The 26142-nt window shown below is 38.3% G+C and overlaps 1 protein-coding gene across 6 annotated transcripts in view; it reads left to right on the forward strand.

The window, feature by feature from the left end:
* WDR7 (WD repeat domain 7) overlaps positions 1-26142 on the forward strand; it is a 391118-nt gene that overhangs the window by 238481 nt on the left and 126495 nt on the right. For 5 of the 6 annotated variants that reach the window (XM_027118595.1, XM_027118593.1, XM_027118592.1 and 2 more), the window contains one exon: positions 19162-19348. In XM_027118595.1, coding sequence (XP_026974396.1) covers positions 19162-19348 — 187 coding nt within the window. Of the gene's footprint in view, positions 1-19161; positions 19349-19767; positions 20159-26142 lie in introns of those variants that run through there. The other variant, XM_027118597.1, reaches the window with a different exon arrangement.

Genomic DNA, 26142 nt, shown 5'->3' on the forward strand with positions numbered 1-26142 from the left:
GACTTTTGTAAAAACATGATGCATGAAAATATTTTGCTCTATAGATCTTTCTGTATCTGTGGATGGTGTGGTATATGAGACCACATTTCTTTTCTTACCCTTTCAGTAGCCATGAAATTTACTTGCCAGTGGAGGCGGCTGGGAGTATCTTCCCTTTTTCCTGCCTCTGTAATACAGTTCTATAAACATACGTTTAAGATGGCATAATTAGATTCTCTCCATAACCTGAAATAGGTCTGGTCTTAAGCTCATGTACTGTCTTAGAACAGAATTGATCTTGCTTTCGCATTTAATTCACCCTCTACAGATTTTGAGAGGAAGAAAAATAGCATTGCTAGCTCAGTGTAACTAGGCCAGAGTTAACAGGGGAAAGTTGGAAAACCAGTGTTATAATATGTGTTTGCCTTTCTCTGTCTTCCTTTTAAGTATTAATATATGTAGATCATTCAGGTAAATAGTTCTGGCCTCCTTGAGGCGCTTGCCAGTTTGGCTTACTTCTCATACATGTTAAAATGATTCTACGCTTACTCAATTGTCGTGAGCCAATTTACAGTTTCTGGGATTACCAGGAGGAAAACAACAGGATGTGTTTCATCTGCAGTATTAAACATAAAATCCCTTTGCAGATGTCATCTTACGTCTGGAATATGACATAGCCTATTCCTTTTGAATAAATATTATACGTAATAGTGAACAGAACAGAGGATTTCAAGTCAGGGAAACCGTATTCTGACATTACTAACAGTATGACCTAGAATAAGTTACTTAAGGTTTGTGAGAAGCAGTTTTCCTTATCTTCAACACTGAAATTAATATCATATTCTTCCCTGGGTTCTTTTCAGAATGAAATACCACCCATAAAGCACCCAGCACAATGCCTGCCACCTACCAGACAGTCAGCAAATAAAATTTCCCTTTCTTCCTTTCTTTCTTTCCCTTTCCTTCATTCATTTGTTTTACTATTTTTTCTTACCTTTTAGTAGAATGCTTTTTTTTGTTTTTTGCGGTACGCGGGCCTCTCACTGTTGTGGCCTCTCCCATTGCAGAGCACAGGCTCCGGACGCGCAGGCTCAGCGGCCATGGCTCACGGGCCCAGCCGCTCCGCGGCACGTGGGATCTTCCCGGACTGGGGCACGAACCCGCGTCCCCTGCATCGGCAGGCAGACTCTCAACCACTGCGCCACCAAGGAAGCCCTAGAATGCTTTTTAAAGTATATTTTTAGAAGGACTGGAGTCCAAGTAGTTTTCTTCTTTTAAAAAATTCTATTTTTGAAGTCTTAGTATAATATACAAATAAATATCTGTGACTGAAGAAAATAATAAAGGAACAATTTCTGTGTACTTATATACAGGGAGATGGAGGGACAAGAATGTATCAAGAGCCTCCCCTGTGTCAGGCCTGGTGCGTGCTGTATCTTTAACAGTCCTAATAATTCCAGAAGTAGGTCTCCCCCCGCCCCCCCCCACTGTATCTCATTAGATGAGGAAACTGACACCCAGTTTAAGTTACCTAAGATCAAGCTATTATCAAATTGTAGTTTGGGGATTAGAATCCAGATTTTACTTCATCGCTGTCTACTGCTATCCATGGGTTTTCAGTCACTGGAGAGAAGAGGGTAGCTTTTGCCTCCTAACTGGAGGGAAGCAGGGGCAAGGTGTGGAGTGGGGGACCAGATCAGCATCCCCGGGAGGACTTTTTCAAATTACACTCATGGTACTCTGCTCCCCCTCCATTTTGATACCCTTTTCCTGCCGTAGTAAGACATGGTTTGGTAACATGTCATATTCTTCAAGTAAGTTGGGATAGACAGATTGAGCACTATTGTTCTGTGAACAATATGAATATGAAATTATCATGTAATTATATCAAATTAAATCCATATATGGATGTAAAGTTTTAAAAATGTTTTGAAAATATTATTTATCTTTCTTTATTGCTCCCAGACCATTTAGAAGTATTTGACATTTTTATATGTGCTGTGCATAATATCAGAAATAAATACTGGTATATTTTTTCAGGTTATACCTAGCTGCCAATGACAGTAGAATAGCTGAAAACTATTTTTTATTGTGGTTTACAGCATTACTTCTTTCATCTTTTATTGAAAATGAAGACTGGTTTATAGTGCTTTTCAATCTATATTTGATTATTAAAAGATTAATGAAAATTAAGCCATATATAGCTGTTTTGCAAATTTATTAAAAAAAGAAACTACATTTGAGGGAAAATTTTTAAAATATTAAAACCATACAGTAGCCAATAAGGTATGAGGCAGCTAATTGCTTCCTGTCCCTTTCGAAATTACTCAGCCTGAAAAAAGATAGCACGTATTGATTTACTGTATAGTAGATGTCCCATGTCTCTGCTCCTCTAATACCCAGATGCACACACACTACATATGCCACATGGCAGTAGCAGAAAGGAACTGCATACCTACCCATTTCTTTCATCAAACTTCTGTAATAACAAAATTAGGATGGAACAGTTTCCTCCTTTGTAAAAGGAAATAGCATAAAATCATTAAAACTCAAAAAATGAATGGCAGTGTAGTATTATCTTGAATGCCTGTTGTGTGTGTTTGCTTTAAAGCTCAAAAGAAAAACAAGTTTCCCAAGGAAAAAGAAATATTTCTTGATGATGTAGTATCAGTTAATTCATATGCATAAGATATTTGTATCAATTAATATATATTTTTTATTTGTAATATTAGAAGCAATGTCAAAACTTAGACTATATTTGATCATTTTTTTGAAGTTAATATGAAGATTATACAAATTGTTCAAATTCAAACTCGCCTATATGGTCTTTTGCTTTATTTCAGGAATGGTCCACTAATCTAGAGAATGGGAGTTTTATTCATATACGTTGTAACTCCTGCTGTTTGTGAGTTTTCTATAAGCATCTGATTTTTTTCCAACATAGACTTTGAAAATGCTAGTTTTGATTGTCCTAAAGCCAAATCAGTAAAATCAGTGAGAAGTTTAAAAAGAAAAATCTTATAGGCGAAGCTGTTTTTTGAAGGATAATCTGTAATTACTCATGTAAACATATATTTCAGAAGTGTAATAGCATGTGTATGTTTCTTTTTTGTTTTAAGTGAATATAAATTATTGTCTGATTTTTAGGTGTGATCATGGTTGCTTCTGTAGGTCAGATAGTTCAGGAATTCATTGTATTATAGTATATTATGCTTTATCTTGAAAGGATCAGAACATCCTTATTTGTAGAAAAGAGGGAATTTTGTGATTGGAATGACTTCTCCTTTATTAGATTGTATGTTACTTAATATATTTCTGTGTATCCTTTATATCAAAAAATATGTATCACCCCCCCCCCCCCCCCCCCACAAGTTTCTTTGGAAATATATTTGTCCCCTTTGACATTAACATCTATTCCCGAAAGAGCTCTGTTTGAGATTTTCATGGAGCTTCGTTGATGGCTGTCTTGTAAACCCACCAGCACCCCTTTCATCCCAGGATTATGAATTCAGGCTTAGCTGCTCCAGCAAGGCTGCTGTTTACTGGCGAGTTCCCATTAACACAGCTACGACTCCTGGGTTAGATAATGGACTCAAAGGTTAAGAGCAGAGGATCTCAACAGCTCCAATCAGCAGGGCTTTTCCAGGGCTAATTACCTCTTTGCTGCGCTGACTCTAATGTGACATGTTTATTGCCTTAACTAACAACTCATTAGCTTAGTTGATGTTTTTGTCAATATTAATTCGTTCATTTAAGCCAAGTCAAAGCTTAAACAAAGATGTCCAGACTGAGAAACGGGCAGCAGAGTGACTTTTGTTTGCTCATCTTTTTTTTTTTTCTCCCTTACTCAACTTCAATAAAATAAATGTGTAGAAAGGAAACATTTAGAGTGCTTGTATTGAGAATGTTGGTATTCATTTGTCTGCATGTAGAACAATTCTGACTTTATTTCTCCTGTGGTTACTCTAGTCTCCATGTCACAGCTTACCAATATTTAGTGTCTACTAAGGGTGACTATCTCTACTCTTTGACTGTATATCTATAAAGGGTTAACGTACAGCAGCTTCCTGTTCCAGTTGAATGTTTTATTGTGGTTATTAGAAAATAGATCAAGTAATTTTTCCTATGATTTTAATCTCCACTAGACTGCCTATAAAATTACTTTGAGATTTATCTTGTAACGATCACCAAGTTACTTAATTATCCTGTGTGAATTATTTAAAAAGAGGAGGCAGTTATGAAGTTATCATGAAACATTTCAGTTTTTTTGCCATAGTTTTGATTAGCGTTAATAGTATTTCTCAGAGAATGTCATTGTTCTGATTTTATGTATTTTTAAATAATAATTAAATTCTAGAAGCTCTAGAATAGTAGAAATGGGTAAAATAACTGAGCATGAGTCTTTGATCAAGTAGTAGGTCGATTACTTTGTGGAGGCACATCAGCATCTTCAGAACCGTGTAATACATTTAATTGGCAAATCCCTCTCACACGGTGTTTAATGGTGTACAGATGACCAGAAAGGGTTAAGATCAGACGTGAGCCGGGGCTGCAGTGTTAGGGGAGTTTCATCTCTAGAAAAAGGCCAGTCTCTGCTTAGAAGGCCAGAGATTCACTCTGATTGGTTGGTTCCTGGAGGTGATCAGGCCTAGAGAAGGCTGATAGAAGCTGTGCATAGAACATGGTGAGAAATACGTGGCATATAAACCAGAGAAACTCCTATCTATTTCCTCCACCTTTCTGTACCTATAGAGTGTTCCGTGGACACCAAATTGTTATCAGTAGTCATGAGAAATCACTGTCCCAGAAAAGAGAAATAATTTGTGTGATTGTTTGTCACCTTTTGCAGAGTCCTTCCCTCCCTATCACTTTCTAGGCTCTTACTCTGCTGTATCTTTCCTCACAGGACTTAGTACTACTCAGCATATCTATTTGTTCATTTGGTTGTTTTGTCCCAACTGGAGTGTGAGCTTCATGAGAGTACAGACTTGCTTGACCTGCACTTAGAACAGTGCCTGGTCCACAGCAGGCACTCAGGGAGTAATGAATGAAAGGATCACCCAGCTATTAGGTGCTAGAGCCAGAACTTGAACCTGGTGGTCTCTTGCTTCACAACCGCCCCCGCTTTGTCTTTGGGAACAAGACATAGAAGTATTTAGGTCATTCACGTAAAGATTCCATAGATTAATGGATTTTTGTTTTTTTACTTCTTTGACATCATAAGCCTCTGCTTCTACTATTTTACGTCTTTATTGCTGACCCCCAGATTGTCAAACAATCAGCACTTTTTACCTTCCTTCAAGCGGAAAAGGGCCATATGCACTAAGTAATATCCTTTTGTTTATGGGAAAGTAAGACTCTTATTTTAGTCTGCCATCCAAAATACACGGAGTACCAAAAGCAAAATGAGATTAAATTTCACTGCATGACACAACTTAGTTAGTTTGAAACTCAGTCGAACAGAAAAAAATGTGCTTTCAATCAAGCAGCGCTGGATTTTATACTCTTCTGATTATAGGACAAGAAACAGCTACTTTCTTTGAATTAGGACTGTTTTGACTAAGCTGATATTAGATTAATGAGTTTTAAAATATCTTTGTTAAATTAACTTAATAATTTAACAAAGTTACTTTATGCTTTTTATTAAATGAAATGATGACTTAGTTTTTATGCAATACAGGATGTAAAAAGTTTCAAAGTAGTTTTTCATAACTGTATTAATACAAAGCATCTCGTTTTAGAAGTGTTTATTAACTGTTCCATATCCATGAATAATGCACACTGCATTGGAATTATTTTTAATCAAATCAGTTACCTATCTAAAGCAAAGAATAGAATTCTAGACGGCGCTCTGCCATCCCTGTTCTTTGATGGACATTAGCAAGTGGGAAAAGTCTTCATTCAGTTGGTTACACTTTGAAATAAGTGGCCAATCATTATTAATTCATTTTGCACTCATTGTAATGGCATAAATCATCATAAATTCATTTGGTTTAAAGTAAATATAATATGTTCTCCCACAGGAAGTTCCTTGTAATTGAGCTATTAATTAGTACATTTTTTAATATGACCTTTTTTTTTTTCTCCTTCTCTACTCTTCAGAGCCAAGGATAGTTAGTGGCCATTTCTTTACTCTTTTAAGTATGATGAACCAGTTTATCTTAACTTTTACTAGGCCTGTTGACTGGCCTAAGAGGGACCAAAGCCCAGGAAAATGGTTGCATATATTGCCTACTAGCAGGACAACAGTAATAATTGTCAATGATCTCTAAGGGCGCTTGGAAAATTCTCTGAAATGCTTTGGTTTTGTAATAATTCCAGTAAGAAAATGTCATTCTCTCTTGGTAAACATAGTTTGATTCTGGCTTCTGTTTTTTTTTCCTTCACTGTGCTTTGAACGGTGTGCTAACATTGTTCATTGTGCTGTGGAGAAGTCAAGGTACTGTCGGGTTCAGTCTCTACCTTTGCATTAGAAATGCAAAAGGGGAAAAAAGTGGAATAGCAGTATAAAAGTATCACTTATTATCGAATAATGCTGAAAATGATACCTGATTCTTATAGAAATATATAGCTATAGTTCTTTGTAGCTAATAAAGTGCTTTCATATAATAGGTACTTATTAAATGTAGAGTACATTAATAAACTGAGTCTACACTTTGTGATAAGGATACAAAAATGATCCAGGAAACAAATTCATTATTTCCTAAGTAATAGCCTCAGAGCGCGCGCGCGCGTGTGTGTGTGTGTGTGTGTGTGTGTGTGTGTGTGTTACGGCTTGTATGTTAATCTTTTAAAAGAGCGGTCATCATAACCATCTAGATAGGGTAAACATTTTTTTAATTGACATTTTTCCTTGGTCAATTCATGACGGGACAACAGTCATCTTGCCAAAGCAACAAGTTAGCCATTGTATAATACTATAACCACAGCTTACGTAGGCTTTATTTTGCTATCTCTGTGTCAATCCTTTTCTCATTTTTAGCATTTTGCTGTTACAGCAAAGTGTAAATATTTTCTTGCAGCTTTGTGCCTTTGTAGCACTTTTAAAAAATGGTAAGATTAAAGTTGGCACACTTTAAAAAAAAAAAAAAAGCTTGAAATAAAACGGCACTAAAATATGAGCTATTATTATTACTCTTGACTGCACGACAACAGAGTTGCTTTCTCAACAGCTAGAGGGTCTGAGTTCATTGTGATTTATCCAATTCTGGATTTCCGTGCTTTCTGCTTTTTAAGGAGCTTTGTTTTGATTTGATTTGTTTCCAGAGTTCGGAGCCTGTGTGCATTTTGGTAGTTCATTTGCGCATTTGCTAGACATACAGGGTGATGGGGGTGGGTGGGTGGTGCTACGCGTTAAATTCTCACTGTAAAGCTGCCGTAGTGTCTGTACTACTTACCCATCTTACAGGTAGGAAAGGCTAATCATCTGATAACTGGGCCTTGAATATGGTCACAGATTGACTTGAATAATGCTGAATTCTGTCTGTTAACAAGTTGAGTTAGGAGCCTCTTGGCATTCTCAGTAAAGAACCAGTGACCAGTAATAGGACTTACCAGTTATGATTCTTATAGTGGGGAAGTACCCTTGCAGTTCCTCACGACAATAAACTTATTACAAATGGCAGCTGTTTCCAAACTTTCCAATATCATGGGCCAGTAAAATTTCCAAAAATAAAAGTTGGGAGCATTTAGCAGTGCTGTGTTTTATTTTGCTGAGTGCAAATACTAACAAAATAACACTATCTTTATCATTTTATTAAAGAAAAACCCTTTTATTCACCAAAAAAATAGTAAGAACATAACCTTAGACTAAACACTCCTTTAAACTGAATAAATTTAGCTTCATGAAAAAGACATACTACATTGTTTGTGTTTTACCATTTCACCATAAAGCCATGGAAACTTTGCCATAGACCAGCACAGGTTTATATCAGACCCTTGGAAATTCCTGATCTGTGCATAATTTTATTGACTGTGCTGGGCACATTCAATGTAAAGTAATTTTCAGTATTTGCCAAAGCAACAATTGTGTATTAAGTACTTATTGAACTATAAAGCACTGTGCTAAGCCTCATGCAAAAAAAAAAAAAAAGTTTTTTTATAAAAATTTCATATGGCCCAGGGAACTTACTCATTTAACAGATGTGGAAAGGTAATAAAATAAAATAAAAATAAATAAAATTAGCTCTGGACAATAGAATAAATGCCAAAGATACAATATCACTGTTTGTTAAATGTATGGATAATAATTTTTCTATTAAAAAGAATAATTTCATTCTAAAGGAAGCGGGGAAGGCGCAGAAATTGCCAGCTACCAACCGCATGCGATTCTCCTTTTACACGTGAACAAAACCTCAGAATTGTTGCAGATGGCATTGTGGTCAGATCACAAACTACATTTCCCACCCTTCTGTGAAACTAGGGGAATTATTATGTAATTTTGGCCAATGAAATGTAATCAGACTTTACAAGGGGGCTTGACTTAACTGCCACATGTCCTTATGCCCTTCAGCCTTCTACCTCTTCCTGTTGGGAAGGTGCATGCAGTGCTGGATGTGCAATTAACCATTTTGTGGACAGGATGCAACTAAGATAGAGCCAAGACAAAGACAGGGATCTTAGTATGGCTGTAGTTAGCTATTGAACCAGTAATGGGGACCTTCTCATTGTGTGACAAAAGATAAAACATATAATTTATTGAATCTTCTGTTTTGGTAGAGTGTCATGAATAAAACATGGTTATAAAGATGTAAGTTGTGTTCAGAGATGTGTTCTGGTCACATTACCCATGGCCTGGGCCACAGAAGCCTGCAGCTAACCACTTGCCTTCCATCATTCTCAGTTACATCAAACAAAACAGGAATAGATCATAGTTTTCTAAAGTCCTTTCAGTTCAAATATTCTGTGATTCTAATTAATCCATTTGGCTGGAGGTAAGTAGATCAGAATTTCCAAGGCAGTAGGTCTTGCCACCCCCATTTAACATCTTTATTGGAGTATAATTGCTTTACAATGGTGTGTTAGTTTCTGCTTTATAACAAAGTGAATCAGCTATATGTATACACATATCCCCATATCTCCTCCCTCTTGCATCTCCCTCCCACCCTCCCTATCCCACCCCTCTAAGTGGTCACAAAGCACCGAGCTGATCTCCCTGTGCTATGCAGCTGCTTCCCACTAGCTATCTCTTTTCCATTTGATAGTGTATATATGTCCATGCCATGCTCTCACTTCGTTCCAGGTTACCCTTCCCCCTCCCCGTGTCCTCAACTCCATTCTCTATGTCTGTGTCTTTATTCCTGTCCTGCCCCTAGGTTCGTCAGAACCATTTTCTTTCTTTTTTTTTTTTTTGCAGATTCCATATATATGTGTTAGCATACGGTATTTGTTTTTATAACTTACTTCACTCTGTATGACAGACTCTAGGTCCATCCACCTGACTACAAATAACTCAACTTCGTTTCTTTTTATGGCTGAGTAATATTCCATTGTATATATGTGCCACATCTTCTTTATCCATTCTTCTGTCAGTGGACACTTAGGTTGCTTCCATGTCCTGGCTATTGTAAATAGTGCTGCAGTGAACATTGTGGTACATGACTCTTTTTGAATTATGGTTTTCTCAGGGTATATGCCCATTAATGGGATTGCTGGGTCACATGGTACTTCTATCTTCAGTTTTTTGACGAACTTCCATACCTCCATATTGGCTGTATCAATTTACATTCCCACCAATGATGCAAGAGGGTTCCCTTTTCTCCACACCCTCTCCAGCATTTATTGTTTCCAGATTTTTTGATGATGGCTATTCTGACCGGTGTGAGGTGATACCTCATTGTAGTTTTGATTTGCATTTCTCTAATAATTAGTGATGTTGCACATCCTTTCATGTGTTTGTTGGCAATCTGTATATCTTCTTTGGAGAAATGTCTATTTAAATCTTCTGCCCATTTTTGGATTGGGTTGTTGTTTTTTTGATATTGAGCTGCATGAGCTGCTTGTAAATTTTGGAGATTAATTCTTTGTCAGTTGCTTCGTTTGCAAATATTTTCTCCCATTCTGAGGGTTGTCTTTTTGTCTTCTTAATAGTTTCCTTTGTTGTGCAGAGCTTTTAAGTTTCATTAGGTCCCATTTGTTTATTTTAGTTTTTATTTGTATTTCTCTAGGAGGTGGGTCAAAAAGGATCTTGCTGTGACTTATGTCAAAGAGTGTTCTTCCTATGTTTTCCTCTAAGAGTTTTACAGTGTCTAGCCTTAAATTTAGGTCTTTAATTCATTTTGAGTTTAATTCATTTTGAGTTTATTTTTGTGTATGGCATTCGGTATTCTAATTTCATTCTTTTACATGTAGCTGTCCAGTTTTCCCAGCACCACTTAATGAAGAGACTGTCTTTTCTCCATTATATACTCTTGTCTCCTTTATCAAAGATAAGGTGACCATAGGTGCATGGGTTTATCTCTGGCCTTGCTATCCTGTTCCATTGATCTATTATTTCTGTTTTTGTGCCAGTACCATACTGTCTTGATTACTGTAGCTTTGTAGTATAGTTTGAAGTCAGGGAGCCTGATTCCTCCAGCTCTGTTTTTCTTTCTCAAGATTTCTTTGGCTATTTGAGGTCTTTTGTGTTTCCATACAAACTGTGAAATTTTGTGTTCTAGTTCTGTGAAAAATGCTGTTGTTACTTTGACAGGGATTGCATTGAATCTGTAGATTGCTTTGGGTAGTATAATCATTTTCACAATGTTGATTCTTCCAATCCAAGAACATGGTATATCTCTCCATCTGTTTGTATCATCTTTAATTTCTTTCATCAGTGTCTTCTATTTCTGCATACAGGTCTTTTGTCTCCTTAGGTAGGTTTATTCCTAGGTATTTTATTCTTTTTGTTGCAATGGTAAATGGGAGTGTTTCCTTAATTTCTCTTTCAAATTTTTCATCATTACTGTATAGGAATGCAAGAGATTTCTGTGCATTCATTTTGTATCCTGCTGCTTTACCAAATTCATTGATTAGCTCTAGTAGTTTTCTGGTAGCATCTTTAGGATTCTCTGTGGGTAGTATCATGTCATCTGCAGACAGTGACAGCTTTACTTCTTCTTTTCCAATTTGGATTCCTTTTATTTCCTTTTCTTCTCTGATTGCTGTGGCTAAACTTCCAAAGTGATGTTGAATAACAGTGGTGAGAGTGGGCATCCTTGTCTTGTTCCTGTACTTAGAGGAAATGGTTTCAGTTTTTCACCATTGAGAATGATGTTGGCTATGGGTTTGCTATATAGGGCCTTTATTATGTTGAGGTAAGTTCCCTCTCTATGCCTCTTTTCTGGCTTGTTTTTATCATAAATGGGTGTTGAATTTTGTCAAAAGCTTTTTCTGCATGTATTGAGATGATCATATGGTTTTTATCCTTCAGTTTCTTAATATGGTTTATCACATTGGTTGATTTCTGTATATTTAAGAATCCTTGCATTCCTGGTATAAACCCCACTTGATCATGGTGTATGCTCCTTTTAATGTGCTGCTGGATTCTGTTTGCTAGTATTTTGTTGAGGATTTTTGCATCTATGTTCATCAGAGATATTGGCCTGTAGTTTTCTTTTTTTGTGGCATCTTTGTCTGGTTTTGGTATCAGGGTGATGGTGGCCTCTTAGAATGTGTTTGGGAGTGTTCCTCCCTCTGCTATATTTTGGAAGAGTTAGAGAAGGATAGGTGTTAGCTCTTCTCTAAATGTTTGATAGAATTTGCCTGTGGAGGCATCTGGTCCTGGACTTTTGTTTGTTGGAAGATTTTTAATCACAGTTTCAATTTCAGTGCCTGTGATTGGTCTGTTTATATTTTATATTTCTTCCTGATTCAGTCTTGGAAGGTTGTGCTTTTCTAAGAATTTGTCCATTTCTTCCAGGCTGTCCATTTTATTGGCATATAGTTGCTTGTAGTAATCTTTCGTGATCCTTTGTAGTTTTGAAGTGTCAGGTGTTACTCTTCCTTTTTCATTTCTAATTCTATTGATTTGAGTCTTCTCCCTTTTTTCTTGATGAGTCTGGCTAGTGGTTTATCTATATTGTTTATCTTCTTAAAGAACCAGCTTTCAGTTTTATTGATCTTTGGTATCAGTTCCTTCATTTCTTTTTCATTTATTTCTGATATGATCTTTATGAATTCTTTCCTTCTGCTAATTTTGGGGGGTTTTTGTCCTTATTACTTTATTTGCTTTAGGTGTAAGTTTAGGTTGTTCATTTGAGATCTTTCTTGTTTCTTGAGGTAGGATTGTATTGCTATAAACTTCCCTCTTAGAACTGCTTTTCCTGCATCCCATAGGTTTGGGGTCGTCAAGTTTTCATTGTCATTTGTTTCTAGGTATTTTTTGATTTCCTCTTTGATTTCTTCAGTTACCTCTTGGTTATTTAGTAGTGTATTGTTTAGCCTCCATGTATTTGTATTTTTTAGTTTTTTTCCTGTAATTGATATCTAGTCTCATAGCATTGTGGTTGGAAAAGATACTTGATACGTTTTCAGTTTTCTTAAATTTACCAAGGCTTGATTTGTAACCCAGGACATGATTTATCCTAGAGAATGTTCCATGAGCACTTTTGAAGAAAGTGTAATCTGCTGTTTTTAGATGGAGTGTCCTATGAATATCAGTTAGGTCCATCTTGTTTAATGTGTCATTTAAAGCTTTTGTTTCCTTATTTATTTTCATTTTGGATGATCTGTCCATTGGTGAAAGTGGGGTGTTAAACTCCCCTACTATGATTGTGTTACTGTCGATTTCCCCTTTTATGGCTGTTAGCATTTGCCTTATGTATTGAGGTGTTTCTATGGTGGGTGCATAAATATTTACAATTGTTATATCTTCTCCTTGGATGGATCCCTTGATCATTATGTAGTGTCCTTCTTTGTCTCTTGTAATAGTCTTTATTTTAAAGTCTATTTTGTCTGATATGAGAATTGCTGCTGCAGCTTTCTTTTGATTTCCATTTGCATGGAATATCTTTTTCCATCCCCTCACTTTCAGTATGTATGTGTCCCTAGGTCTGAAGTGGGTGTCTTGTAGACAGCGTAAGTATGGGTCTTGTTTTTGCATCCATTCAGCCGGTCTGTGTCTTTTGGTTGGAGCATTTAATCCCTTTACATTTAAGGTAGTTATCGATATGTATGTTTCTATTACCATTTTTTTAATTGTTTTGTTATTGTAAGTCTTTTTCTTCTCTTGTTTTTCCTGCCTAGAGAAGGTCCTTTAGCATTTATTGTAGAGCTGATTTGGTGGTGCTGAACTCTCTCAGCTTTTGCTTGTCTGTAAATGTTTTAATTTCTCTGTTGAATTTGAATGAGATCCTTGCTGGGTAGAGTAATCTTGGTTGTAGGTTTTTCCCTTTCATCACTTTAAATATGTCCTGTCACTCCCTCTGGCTTGCAGTTTCTGCTGAAAGATCAGCTGTTAACCTTATGGGGATTCCCTTGTATGTTATTTGTTGCTTTTCCCTTGCTGCTTTTAATATTTGTTCTTTGTATTTAATTTCTGATAGTTTGATTAATATGTGTCTTGGCATGTTTCTCCTTGGATTTATCCTGTATGGGACTGTCTGTGCTTCCTGGACTTGAGTGACTATTTCCTTTCCCATGTTAGGGAAGTTTTCAACTATAATCTCTTCAAGTATTTTCTCAGTCCCTTTCTTTTCTCTTCTTCTTCTGGGACCCCTATAATTCGATTGTTGGTGTGTTTAATGTTGTCCCAGAGGTCTCTGAGACTGTCCTCAATTGCTTTCATTCTTTTTTCTTCATTCTGCTCTGTGGTAGTTATTTCCACTATTTTATCTTCCAGGTCACTTATCCATTCTTCTGCCTCAGTTATTCTGCTATTATTTCCTTCTAGAGAATTTTTCATTTCATTTATTGTGTTGTTCATCATTGTTTGCTAGCTCTTTAGTTCTCCTGGGTCCTTGTTAAACGTTTCTTTTATTTTGTCCATTCTATTTCCAAGATTTTGGATCATCTTTACTACCATTACTCTGAATTCTTTTTCTGGTACACTGCCTATTTCCTCTTCATTTGTTTGGTCTGGTGGGTTTTTACCTTGCTCCTTCATCTGCTGCATATTTCTCTGTCTTCTCATTTTGTTTAACTTACTGTGTTTGGGGTCTCCTTTTTGCAGGCTGCAGGTTTGTAGTTCCCATTGTTTTTGGTGTCTGCCCCCAGTGGGTGAGGTTGGTTCAGTGGCTTGTGTAGGCTTCCTGATGGAGGGGACTGGTTCCTGTGTTCTAGTCGGTGGGGCTGGATCATTTTTTTCTGATGGTCAGTGCCACATCTGATCGTGTGTTTTGGGATGTCTGTGAACCTAGTATGATTTTAGGCAGCCTCTCTGCTAATGGGTGGCGTTGTGTTTCTCTCTTGCTAATTGTTTGGCATGGGGCATCTGGCACTGGATTTTGCTGGCCGTTGGGTGGAGCTGGGTCTTAACTTTGAGACAGAGATCTCTGGGAGAGCTTTTACTGATTGATATTACATGGGACTGGGAGGTCTCTGTTGGTCCAATGTTCTGAACTTGACTTTCCCATCTCAGAGTCTCAGGCCTGAGCACCAAGATCCTGTCAGCCACGCAGCTCAGAAGAAAAGGGAGGAAAAAGGAAAGAAAAAGAATAATAATAAAGTTTTAAAAAGTTTTTAATATAAAAATTATTTAAATGAAAAATAATAATAATTATAAAAAAATGAAGAGAGCAACCAAAACAATAAACAAACCCACCAATGATAACAAGTGCTAAAGATTAAACTAAGATAAACATAAAAATCAGAAACAAATCAGTTGCAGACAGCAAACCCCAAGTCTACAATTGCTCCCGAAGTCCACCGCCACAATTTTGGGATGACTCGTTGTCGATTCAGGTATTCCACAGGTGCAGGTACATCAAGTTGATTGTGGAGATTTAATCCACTGCTCCTGAGCCTGCTGGGAGAGATTTCCCTTTCTCTTCCTTGTTTGCACGGCTCCTGGGGTTCAGCTTTGGGTTTGGCCCCGCCTCTATATGTAGGTCTGGCATCTGTTCCCCACCCAGACAGGATGTGGTTAGAGTGGCAGCTTATTAGGGGGCTGTGGCTCACTCAGGCCGCGGTTCGGGGAGGGGCGGAAGGTGTATGGAATGCGGGGTGAGCCTGCGGTGGCAGCAGCCAACCTAAAGTTGCAACAGCCCGAGGTGCGCCGTGTGTTCTTCCAGGGAAGTTGTCCCTGGCTCACGGGACCCTGGCGGTGACGGGCTGCACAGCCTCCCGGGAAGGGAGGTGTGGAGAGTGACCTGTGCTTGCACACAGGCTTCTTGGTGGCGGCAGCAGCAGCCTTAGCGTTTCATGCCCGTCTCTGGGGTCTGCGCTGGTAGCCGCGGCTCGTGCCCATCTCTGGAGCTCGTTTAGGCGGTACTCTGAATCCCCCCTCTTGCGCACCCTGAAACAATGGTTTCTTGCCTCTTTGGCAGGTCCAGACCTTTTCCTGGACTCCCTCCTGCCTAGCTGTGGTGCACTAGCCCCCTTCAGGTTGTGTTCACGCAGCCAACCCCAGTCCTCTCCCTGGGATCCAACCTCCGAAGCCCGAGCCTCAGCTCCCAGCCCCTGCCCGCCCCAGCGGGTGAGCAGACAAGCCTCTCGGGCTGGTGAGTGCTGGTCGGCCCCAATCCTCTGTACGGGAATCTCTCTGCTTTGCCCTCTGCTCCCCTGTTGCTGCGCTCTCCTCTGTGGCTCCAAAGCTCCCCGCCCCCCACCCACTGCCTGCCTCTGCCAGTGAAGGGGCTTCCTAGTGTGTAGAAAGTTTTCCTCCTTCACAGCTCTGTCCCAGAGGTGCAGGTCCCATCCCTATTCTTTTCTCTCTGATTTTTCTTTTGCGCTACCCAGGTACGTGGGGAGTTTCTTGCCTTTTGGGAGGTCTGAGGTCTTCTGCCAGCATTCAGTAAGTGTTCTGTAGGAGTTGTTCCGCGTGTAGATGTATTTTTGATGTATTTGTGGGGAAGAAGGTGATCTACACATCTTAATCCCTCCATCTTGAAGGTCCCGTTGTTCTTGTCCCTTTCTAATCATGACAGCCTAAATGTTGATCTTTCTAAAATGACAATCTAATCAAACCCCTCATTTGCTTAAAACTTTCCAGTTGTTCCCCATTGTCACCAGAATGAACAAACTCTTAGCATGGCATATAAGGCCCTTTGTGATCAGGCTCTAATAACCTGTGCTGTCGCGTGCCTCACTGTTATATTTCATCCACCTCATCCTCTTCCCTCTTGTCCATCGCCCCAACCTCTTCTCTTTCTACCGACGAACTTTCCAGCCATATTGAACTATGTGTAATCTGTTGGTCTGGTCGTGTTCTCTCTCATCTGATGGTCTTTAGACATGCTATTCTCTCTGCCTAGAATGTTTTCTTTCCATACTCCTCTCCTGTGAGTGACCAAGTTTTACTTAGTCTTTAGGGTTTTGTATAGAGGCCACCTTCCCCTGGAAGCCTTCTTATATCCCTAAGATTGGGTTAAGCGCCCCTTTTAGATTCTATCTTGATACCTTGTGCTTATAAATGTTCTAACATTCCTCATAATATATTCAGATTACCTGTTTGCTCACCTATATCCTGAGCTACAGTGAATATTCTTGAGGGAAAGAACTGAATATTGTTCTCTTGTGTTTTCCCAGCATTTAGTATAATATCAATATAACAATACTCTATAAACAGTTCCTCAGTGAATCTTTGGATGGAAAGTTTGGGACCAAATGTGGAAAGTGTTGAGTGAATATCAGGCCAATTTGTTGAACTTCTTAATACTGCCACCAGGAGAGTCTTTTACAAAGGACTCAATCGTGATGGCAGGTGGTAGCATCCTTCTCCATCTTGGTTACTCAGTGAGGCAATATTCCCCGATTGTGCAGTCGTGGGGCACTTACATAAAATAAGTAAATATGTGCCTTTGTACAAAATTAGATTCTATCTTGAAGAGATTAAAATGCAACCTTTATTGGGTACCTAAGATTTAAGAAAAGTTCTGAGAGATAAAACTTAAAATTCATAAAATTCCGTCACGAGATTTTTTTCTGTTAATAGAGAAGTGCTATCATTGTCTTAATTTTAGCTTTTTCATCACCTTGGCCCATATTGCAGAGCACCTATATTATATGGAGTCATACGACTTCCTAGATGTCAAGAATAACAGGAAAGTGGTAGATATTCTTGACAGTTTGAAATATCATTCTGGCAAACTGGGGCCAGGAGCTGCGTTAGAAGTGTACGTGCAGTAAAGGCAGGTCTGTTATCCATTTTAGGTCCATAATGTGTGCACAGCATTGTGCTTGGTGGTTTGGGAGATGCAGAGTTATATGAAACATACTTCCTACCCTCAAGGAGCTAACAAACTTGCTGAGGAGAAGGGAAATGCACCAAAATGCTTATATTTAAAGATAACTTGTGAGAAGAGACACATAGGTACTGGCAGAAAATAGAGCATTGGATCTCTTTCTTTCAAGGGGTTTACATTTTTATGATCTACAAAACTTGGAGCTTTACATATTATATTTACATAGCTAAGTATGAGAGTAAAATTTTCAAATACATGTACGAATGAAGTATGAATTTCTACGTGTTTTTCTCAAGGAGGCTTTCCATATCTGTGTACCTTTTTCGTTTACGGCAGGAGTTGTTAACCCAAGGTCCGTGGCCTCCTTGACATCTTTCTGCAGAATTTGGTGGATATGTATGTGTATATAGTTTCCTGAGGAAAGGACTGATGGCTTTCAACAGATTCTTTTTATTTTATTTTTTTATCTTTTAAAAACATTCTATTAGAATCTTTAAGGATTCTGTGACTGAGAAGAAATTCAGAACCATTGTATAGAGAGTGCGTTCACAGACTTGTCTCAGCTTTACAATATCTTTCTTTCCACCCCCATTTCAATCCATTCTCATTTAACAATTGGCTATAGCATAGCCAATGAGTAAATGCTTTTATTTGTTGAGTGAATTAAATTAAAGTTTATATGCCATGTTCTTAGTTTTAAAAACAGGCAAGTTCAACATATTATTCAGAATGAGCCCTGACTGCCCTTCACTGAACACACGCCAGTGAGGGCACCTGGCAGTACACTTCATTGTTTAATTCATTTAACACTCTGGCCCTTCATGAGTGATAGCTATTATTATCCCCATTTTACAGACAAGGAAGCTGAGACTCACTGAGTATCTTCCTAAGCCTGCCCCCTAGTAAGTTATAAAATCAGTTAATACTCTGTCTTGAATCTGAAGCCTCTGTTCCCTTTAACTAGTATGTTATACAGTAATATGATTTATAAACTGTTTTGTTTCTTCCCCTCAAAAACCAAACAAACAAAAAACCCTCTTCTACGTTGCAGTTTGTTCTTGACAATCCCTGGTGTTTTGTGTTTTTTTAATGTCAAAATGCCTTTGGCAGTAGATGAGCTTTTGTAGCTTAATGACCATTGGCTTAGGTATACAAACGGTTAGCTTGATCTTCAACATAAAGGAATACGTATTAATTAAAATCTAGATCATTTCATCAGATTTAGAAGTAATATTGAGCTATTTTTAAAATTGCGTGACAAACTTATGTGAAGAATTTACCAGTACTTGACGTCCTTGTCTGCTATTGGTACACCAGAATGTGGAGGAACAAATATGCTTGTCTGGGGCAGTGGCCGTGTGGAGTGGAGACTTTTGAAAACTACACAATCTACCTTCTCCATCCCTCATGCCTGTTGATAATCATTGCCTGTGATGAGAAGTGTTATTGATGAAGCATTTCGCATATGAATTCTGTTAGATGCAGAAGAAAGATGAAGAAATACCATCTTAACATTATTTGGAAGCATCTTCATTTTGCAGAATGCTGAGTAGGGAGAAACATTGTTTGGAAGTTTAGAATCACTATTATGTTTTGAAATTATATACACTTATTTAAATATAGTTATTATGTAATTACAACACTTTAGAATATGGTATAAAATATTGTAGCCTAACTTATCTCTTTAAAGCACATGGCTAAACAAACTGTAAACTTGAGATCTTTTTATAGTCTTACTCTTCAAAACCCCTTGTCAGTTAAAGTAAATCCAAAGTGGTTTATATTTTGAAGATATGCTTCAAAGGAAACATCACAAAAGTAAAATTACTTTATTGCTCTGCCTTTTATTTTGTAATTTTAGGTAAGGCACTGACATTTCTTCTGCTGCAGCCACCAAGCCCCAAACTTCCTCCACACAGTACGATCCGAAGAACAGCCATTGATCTGATTGGACGTGGTTTCACAGTTTGGGAGCCTTACATGGATGTGTCTGCTGTCCTGATGGGGCTTCTTGAACTTTGTGCTGATGCCGAGAAACAACTTGCCAAGTACACGCTCCATTTCAGTTCATTTGGCTTTTATTGGTTTTGCTTGTTTTGTTTTAGTAGAGGTCATTGATTACTCTTTATAAATTGCATATGGAGAAAAAATAGACAAATATCTCAATATATGAAATTTTGGAAATAGACAATGAAAGGGAGATATGTTTCTGTCATTTTAACACAATTGGGATTTAGCTTTGAGCCAATGAGTGATTTATCCGTGGCATAGTTTTAAATATATGTTTATTGTGCCTTGAGATATCATCAGCTAATAATAATATAAACATATCACATATAAGGAAAATGATATATACAGTTGCTCAAAAATGTTTTACTGATACAATACCTGGCCAGTTTGGGGAATTACTCCTTTGCACTCGTGTTAATTTTTAAACCAACTTTATTGAGGTTTCATTTGCACACAGCAGAGGATCAGCCATAAGGAGGTTGCAGTGGTCCAGGGAGGCAGGGATGAGAATAGAGGAATCCAAGGCAGTTCCTAAAATGAAACTGGGGCTGGTGGTAGAGGTTAGTATTGACTTGAGAACCCAGCCTCCTGATTCCTGGAGGGAGTCTTTTTTGTTTTGTTTTGATGGTATAATACACATCTAACAGGAAATTTACTACTGTATCCCTCTTAAAGGATACAATTCAGCAACATTCTCTGCATTCACAGTTATGCAGCCATCACCACTACCTAGTTCCCAGTATCAGTCACCCCAAATGGAAACTCCATACCCATTGAGCAGTCCCTTTCCATTCTCCCCTCCCACGGTCCCCTGACAATCAATAATCTGCTTTCTGTCTCTGTGAATTTGCCTATTCTGAATATTTCATATAAATGGAATTATACAGTATGTGGCCACTTAGCATAATGATTCCAAGGTTCATTCATGTTGCAGCATTTTTCAGTACTTTGTTTCTCTTTATAGTTGAACAATATTCCATTCTGTGGATATACCACATTTTATTTACCTATTCATCTGTTGATGGCCATGTGGCTCGCTTCCACTTTGTTTGAACACCTAGTTTTCACTTCTCTTAGGTAGATACCTAAAAGTGGAATTGCTGGGTCATGTGGTAATTCTGTGTTTAGCCTATCGAGGAACCCCCAAACTGTTTTCCGTAGCAGCTGCACCATTTTATATTCCTACCAGCAGTGTAGGAATTGTCTTTGCATCCTCGCCAACATTTATCTTCCGGTTTTGTTGTTGCTTTTTTAGTATAGTCATCCTAGTGAGGGTGAATTCCTAGTGGGAGGAATTCTTGAACTGTCCCATGATGCCTCTCTTAATGTACAGGCAGACCTCATTTTACTGTCCTTCACTTTGTTGCGTTTCACAGATGCTGTGGGTTTTTTTTTTTTTTACAAATCAAAGGTTTATGGTAACCCTGCATTGAGCAAGTCTTTTGGCACCATTTTTCCAACAGCATTTGCTCACTCATGACTCTGTGTCTCATTTTTGTAATTCTAGCAATATTTCAAACTTTTTTATTACTATATTTGTTATGGTTGTCTGTAGTCAGTGATCTTTGATGTTATTTTTGTAATTATTGTGACTTTTTTAGCAATAAAGTATTTTTTAATTAAGGTATGTACATTGTAAAAATACTTAATGATATTGCACACTTAATAGACTACCGTATAGTATAAACGTACTTTTTATATGTTTACTGGGAAGCTAAACAATTTGTGTGCATCGCTTCATTGTGATACTCGTTTTATTGCGCTGCTCTGGAACCGAACCTACAGTATCTTTGAGGTCTGCCTGTAAGTGTTATCACCTCTTTGATTTTTTCAGTGAATGGCATTTCATGCCTATCATTGATAACCTTTTAAAAAACTAGGGTTCTCTGCCCTTTTCTTCATGGTTGCCTCTCTCATATCCCGCAGTTGCCTTATATTCTAGCGTGCTTTGGGCCTGTCGTCTTTCTGCTGGCTGCTCTATGCTCAGAAGTGGAGACCAGAGAAACAGCTGAAGGCTAGACTGGAATGCTGTGACTTTGTCCACAGATTGGGCATCCCTAGCCCAAAGTCCCAAGATTGACTGGTAGGGGAAGGGTATTCATTTCAAACCTAAGCAGCTGTCCTCCCCCTTCACCTGCTTCATACTGCCACACTTCCTAAACTTCAGCTCTGTGTCTCCCTAGCTATATACCCTTCAGTAAATTACTTCACCTCTCACCTCAGTTCCATTTACAAGTTGGGGCTAATTAAATACCTACTTCATAAGATTGATGTTAAGTGAGTTTATATTTGCCAGGTGCTTAGAAGAGCACTTAGCACATGTTAAGAGATTGAATGGATGTTCCCTATATTGCGGGGGGGAGGGGGTATGGATGGTGATGCCATTGTCATTGTCCTAGTGTTCAACAGGTAGAAGAGATGCCCGTTTCTAGAATAAACACTTCCACATAGTGACAATCAGGATAGTTTCTGGATGGATACAGGTGGCCTGAAGGTTCTCGATTGACTTAAAGGATTAGGAGGGAATGTGAGCCCATGAGTTGGCAGCAGTCGTAAGAGGCTGGCCTTTGTGCAAAGCCTGGAACGTATTTTCAACCTTTTACCCTCCGCTTGGCTGCAACTGCCATGGACACCCTCCAAGGAGTCAACAGAGTGGCTTCTTTTACCTCAGCTCTCCTGGTTACCTTGAGAAGCCTTTAATATTTTTGATTGTCCAGAATTTTACTTTGACCTAATTTTATAGCCTATTTTCAAATCTGATCAAAAACAATTTCAATAGTATGCAGTCTCGTTTTGTTGCCTGGGAGAAGTAATGGGTTTCTATTTTAGACTAACCATCTCACATTTTGTTTTATTTTGTGTTTAAATAAGTTCACATGAAGCTTATATCAGCAAACATAAAGATGTGCTGTGTTTTATCTACATGGAGTATGTCCACAGACACCAATACTTTAGCTTTCAGTAGGTAATTTAAATCTTGCTATTACATCCTTTTCTGTCATGAAGATTAGTATAACTCTCTACACACAGCTCTGAATAAATGAATGTATCAGCGTGTAGCCTTGAGGAGTCCAATGTAATTTTCATCATGATAAATTGTATAATAAGCAAGAAAATGTTTGCTTATTAGTCTATAACAAGATTTAGATTGAAAATGACCTGTTACATCCATGACACACTTGGTACAGGCTGCAGAAGGACTGAGATGGGGCGAGATAGAGCAGCAGGGTGACTGTGCATCTTACCCTCACAGTGCCTGTGGGGCCGCCCTTCTGTGCCCACTTCTCTGTGCACATGATAACACCGCTTGGCCGCCTTGCTGCCGACAGTGATCTTAAGCTTGCTTTATGGAGAAGCTTTTATATTAGGCTTGTGCTTTTTAAAAAGAAAAAAACATAAGCAGTGTTTCCTTCTTTATTTCAATTCCTGTGAGTTTATGAAGGAGGGGGTTCAAGGTAGGGCAGCTCGCTCAGGTTGGTATCTAGTTCTGAGGCATACATGTGATAGCAGAGTTTCTCTCTTTCCTTCTCTCCCCTGTGTTGACATCCTCTGTCAGAGATAACTCCTGAGAGGCCTCCTGAAAAACTGTATATGGCTCAAGACTAATAGAGCATTTTCCCAGAATTAATAATGCTTTTTTTTTTTTTTTTTTTTGTGGTACGCGGGCCTCTCACTGTTCTGGCCTCTCCCGTTGCGGAGCACAGGCTCCGGACATGCAGGCTCAGCGGCCATGGCTCACGGACCCAGCCGCTCCGTGGCATGTGGGATCCTCCCGGACCGGGGCACGAACCCGTGTCCCCTGCATCGGCAGGCGGACTCTCAACCACTGCGCCACCAGGGAAGCCCAATAATGCTTTTATTTTAGAAATATGGCTTAGAATTTTATATCTTTGGAATCAAAATAAAACCAGCTGTTTTCCAGTGTTTTCAAACATTTTGCCCAATTTTAAACTACATTTATTAAGTAAGCAAGCATCTATTGAGTAGCTAATATGTGGAAGGGACAGTGTTAGGTACTATATGTAGTGACAAACTTTCATGAAACAAAGACCCTTCACGTGACTTGCAGTCTTACAGGAAAGATAAGATCTTACAGGAAAGAAGGAGAGTAAAAGGTATGGACATTCAGAGCATGGCAGATGAACCACAGGGGTTACCCAGACAGTACCCAAGGAAGAATTTCATCTGAATCTTTCCTCTGAATGATTGTGAGGAGAGGTGGGGAAGAATAACTACAACGTGCAAAAGGACAGACGGGAAAAGCCCAGGCACACCCCAGAGAGGCTGAGGGACAGCTGCACACATAGGGACATGAAACTAAGCATTGTTTTTAGCTAATTTTATTTATTAATTTCTTGCAGAAATTAAACCCTGGGATGCTCCAGTCAAAAACTTGAACATAATTGCCTTACTCATTATCTCTGGGGAATAGAATTGGGTTCAAAGAGAGGATTGGTTTTACCTTTTTCTTTATTAAAAGAGTGTAAAAATGACTGTAAAAGATCATAAAACGAATCTGAGACAGGTGCTTTCTCTTGTCCAGGAAAAGGTGAGGTTCAAACCCAGGTCTCACTGACACCAAAAGCCACGCTCCCACCCCTGTGCCATCTTGCATTTGAAATCTTATACCCAGAGAATTAAAGACCAACAGAGTACTAAATTCAAAACAACCTATTAAAAGGACCTAAAAGAGGTCAACTCAGAATTTTCAGCTTTTTAAAATCTATGTAATGAAATCATTTTCATCAAGAATTTTGTGCCTTCTGGAAACTAGAAGCCCATTTAAATATCAGTAAACTCCTTGACAGCTTGGGCCATGTTTCGATACTATGTGTTTATTCTTATGTATTCAAACACCTGTTATATGATTTGCCTTGTTATTTGCAATAAACATTTAATAAAGTCCTAGAATTTTAGAGACAAAAGTCTTCTTCAACAGCATGCAATCCAGTGCCCTTAATATGCTATTAAGTAAAAATAAGTTGTAGAGATTAAACAACTTGTCTGAGGTTACACTAGTCCTGTGAGAGCTAAGACTGTCACTTAGGTCTCCCGACTCCCATTCTGCTGCTTCCATACTGCATGGTTATGTCACCCTTTATATAATGAGAGATCCACAGGTAGAATTTTACGTGAGGAATTTTTAAGTTAATGGTTATGGGCTGTTTATTCATGAGGGACTGTTTAATTGAAAACGGAAGGCTGCACTTCGTTGAAATCATAGGTTAAGTCATCCCCAGCTGATTGTGAAAATAATAGAAATGTATGCAGTATTATCTTTTTTAAAAATCCATGGATTTTTAGATCAGCATGGTTATGGACATATGGATAAAATGTTAGAAACAGTAGAAAATCCTACTTTTGTTTTATGTAAAAGTACAGAAGAATCCTTGTGCTTTTGTATGTGTTGTGGTCTGTGATTCTGATTCCATTTTCCTAGTTCATGTTGCAGACCTTTACTCTGAAAGAGAACAGTAGAGCAGGGCCGGCCAAGCTGCTGAAGGTGCCAGACTCTCACCTCATACTGCTGTGACTGAGGGATGTGGATGAACTACACAGAGTCCATTGCTTTTCTGTAATATTCACAGTTGCCAAACTTTAAGGGAGAAACATACAGTCATTGGAAACCACACATGCTCTGATAACATAGATAAGCCTTATAGATAGATAGATAACATAGATATCTATGTTAGATAGATATAGATAGATATCTATATCTACATAGATATACATAGATATACATATATCTACATAGATAACATAGATAAGCCTTTCTGGACAATATAAAATAGAGTTGGAGAAAAAAGAATTGACATTTTAACTCAGATCTCAATCATAATTTTTAGATTTGAGAGCCGGAGAGTAAAGATCACATCATACAAACACTAAGGTGCTTTAGGCTTCAATATTTAGATTATTTTTCCTATTCACATGACATTTATTTTTAATAGAAAGTTTATAATTGGAGGAAACCATTTAACTAAATCATGTTGGCATAGATTTTATTCATTGTAAATGTATACAATATACAGGAAATAGGTCTAAAAGATATGCACTTGGAGGAATTGCCACCTTTGAGTTTAGGAAGTTAGTGCCACCTGTGACTTATCAGATTTAGGTCCCACATGACAAAGAGGAATTGCTGATTCCCTATTACATTAAAGACAGTTGTTCATTAAAGACAATTGTTAACACACCTATTTTACCAGGGAGGGGTAGAATGGAATTCCCAGATGATACGTAATTATGTATTTTCAAAATAATTTTAGTCTTTGTTTCAGATGGGGAGTGTTTTCAATGTTCTGTTACTGTTTGTCTTAGTTCACTTGGCCTGCCATAACAAAGCACCACAGACTGGGCTACTTAAACAACAGACGTTTATTTTTCACAGTTCTGGAGGCTGGGAAGTTCAAGGTCAAGGTGCTGGTAAGACCTCATTCTGAGGTCTGTTCTCCTGGCTTGTAGGCTCTGCCGTCTTGCTGTGTCCTGACATGACTTCTTTGTGACCAAGATTTGAAGAGAGAAGTAGATCAAGCTCTCTGGTTTCTCTCATAAGGGCACTAATCCCATCACAAGGGCCCCACCTTCATGCCCTTATCTAACTCTAATTATCTCCTAGAGGCCTGTCTCCATATACCATCACATTGAGGCTTAGGGCTTCAACATCTGAATTTTAGGGAGACACAAGCACTCAGTCCATAATCGTGTTGACTGTGATTTGCAGGTTATCCTATGAAAGTTGTGTTCCCCCCACCCTGAATATTCCCTTATGGTGTTCCATAACTTGACAGATGGGTGAAGTCTGACAATTGTAGACAGTGACATTTAACTG

This window comes from Aethalodelphis obliquidens, unplaced genomic scaffold, assembly GCF_003676395.1.
Source record: "Aethalodelphis obliquidens isolate GAN/ISIS:26980383/991018 unplaced genomic scaffold, ASM367639v1 scaffold19, whole genome shotgun sequence".
Lineage (NCBI taxonomy): Eukaryota > Metazoa > Chordata > Mammalia > Artiodactyla > Delphinidae > Aethalodelphis > Aethalodelphis obliquidens.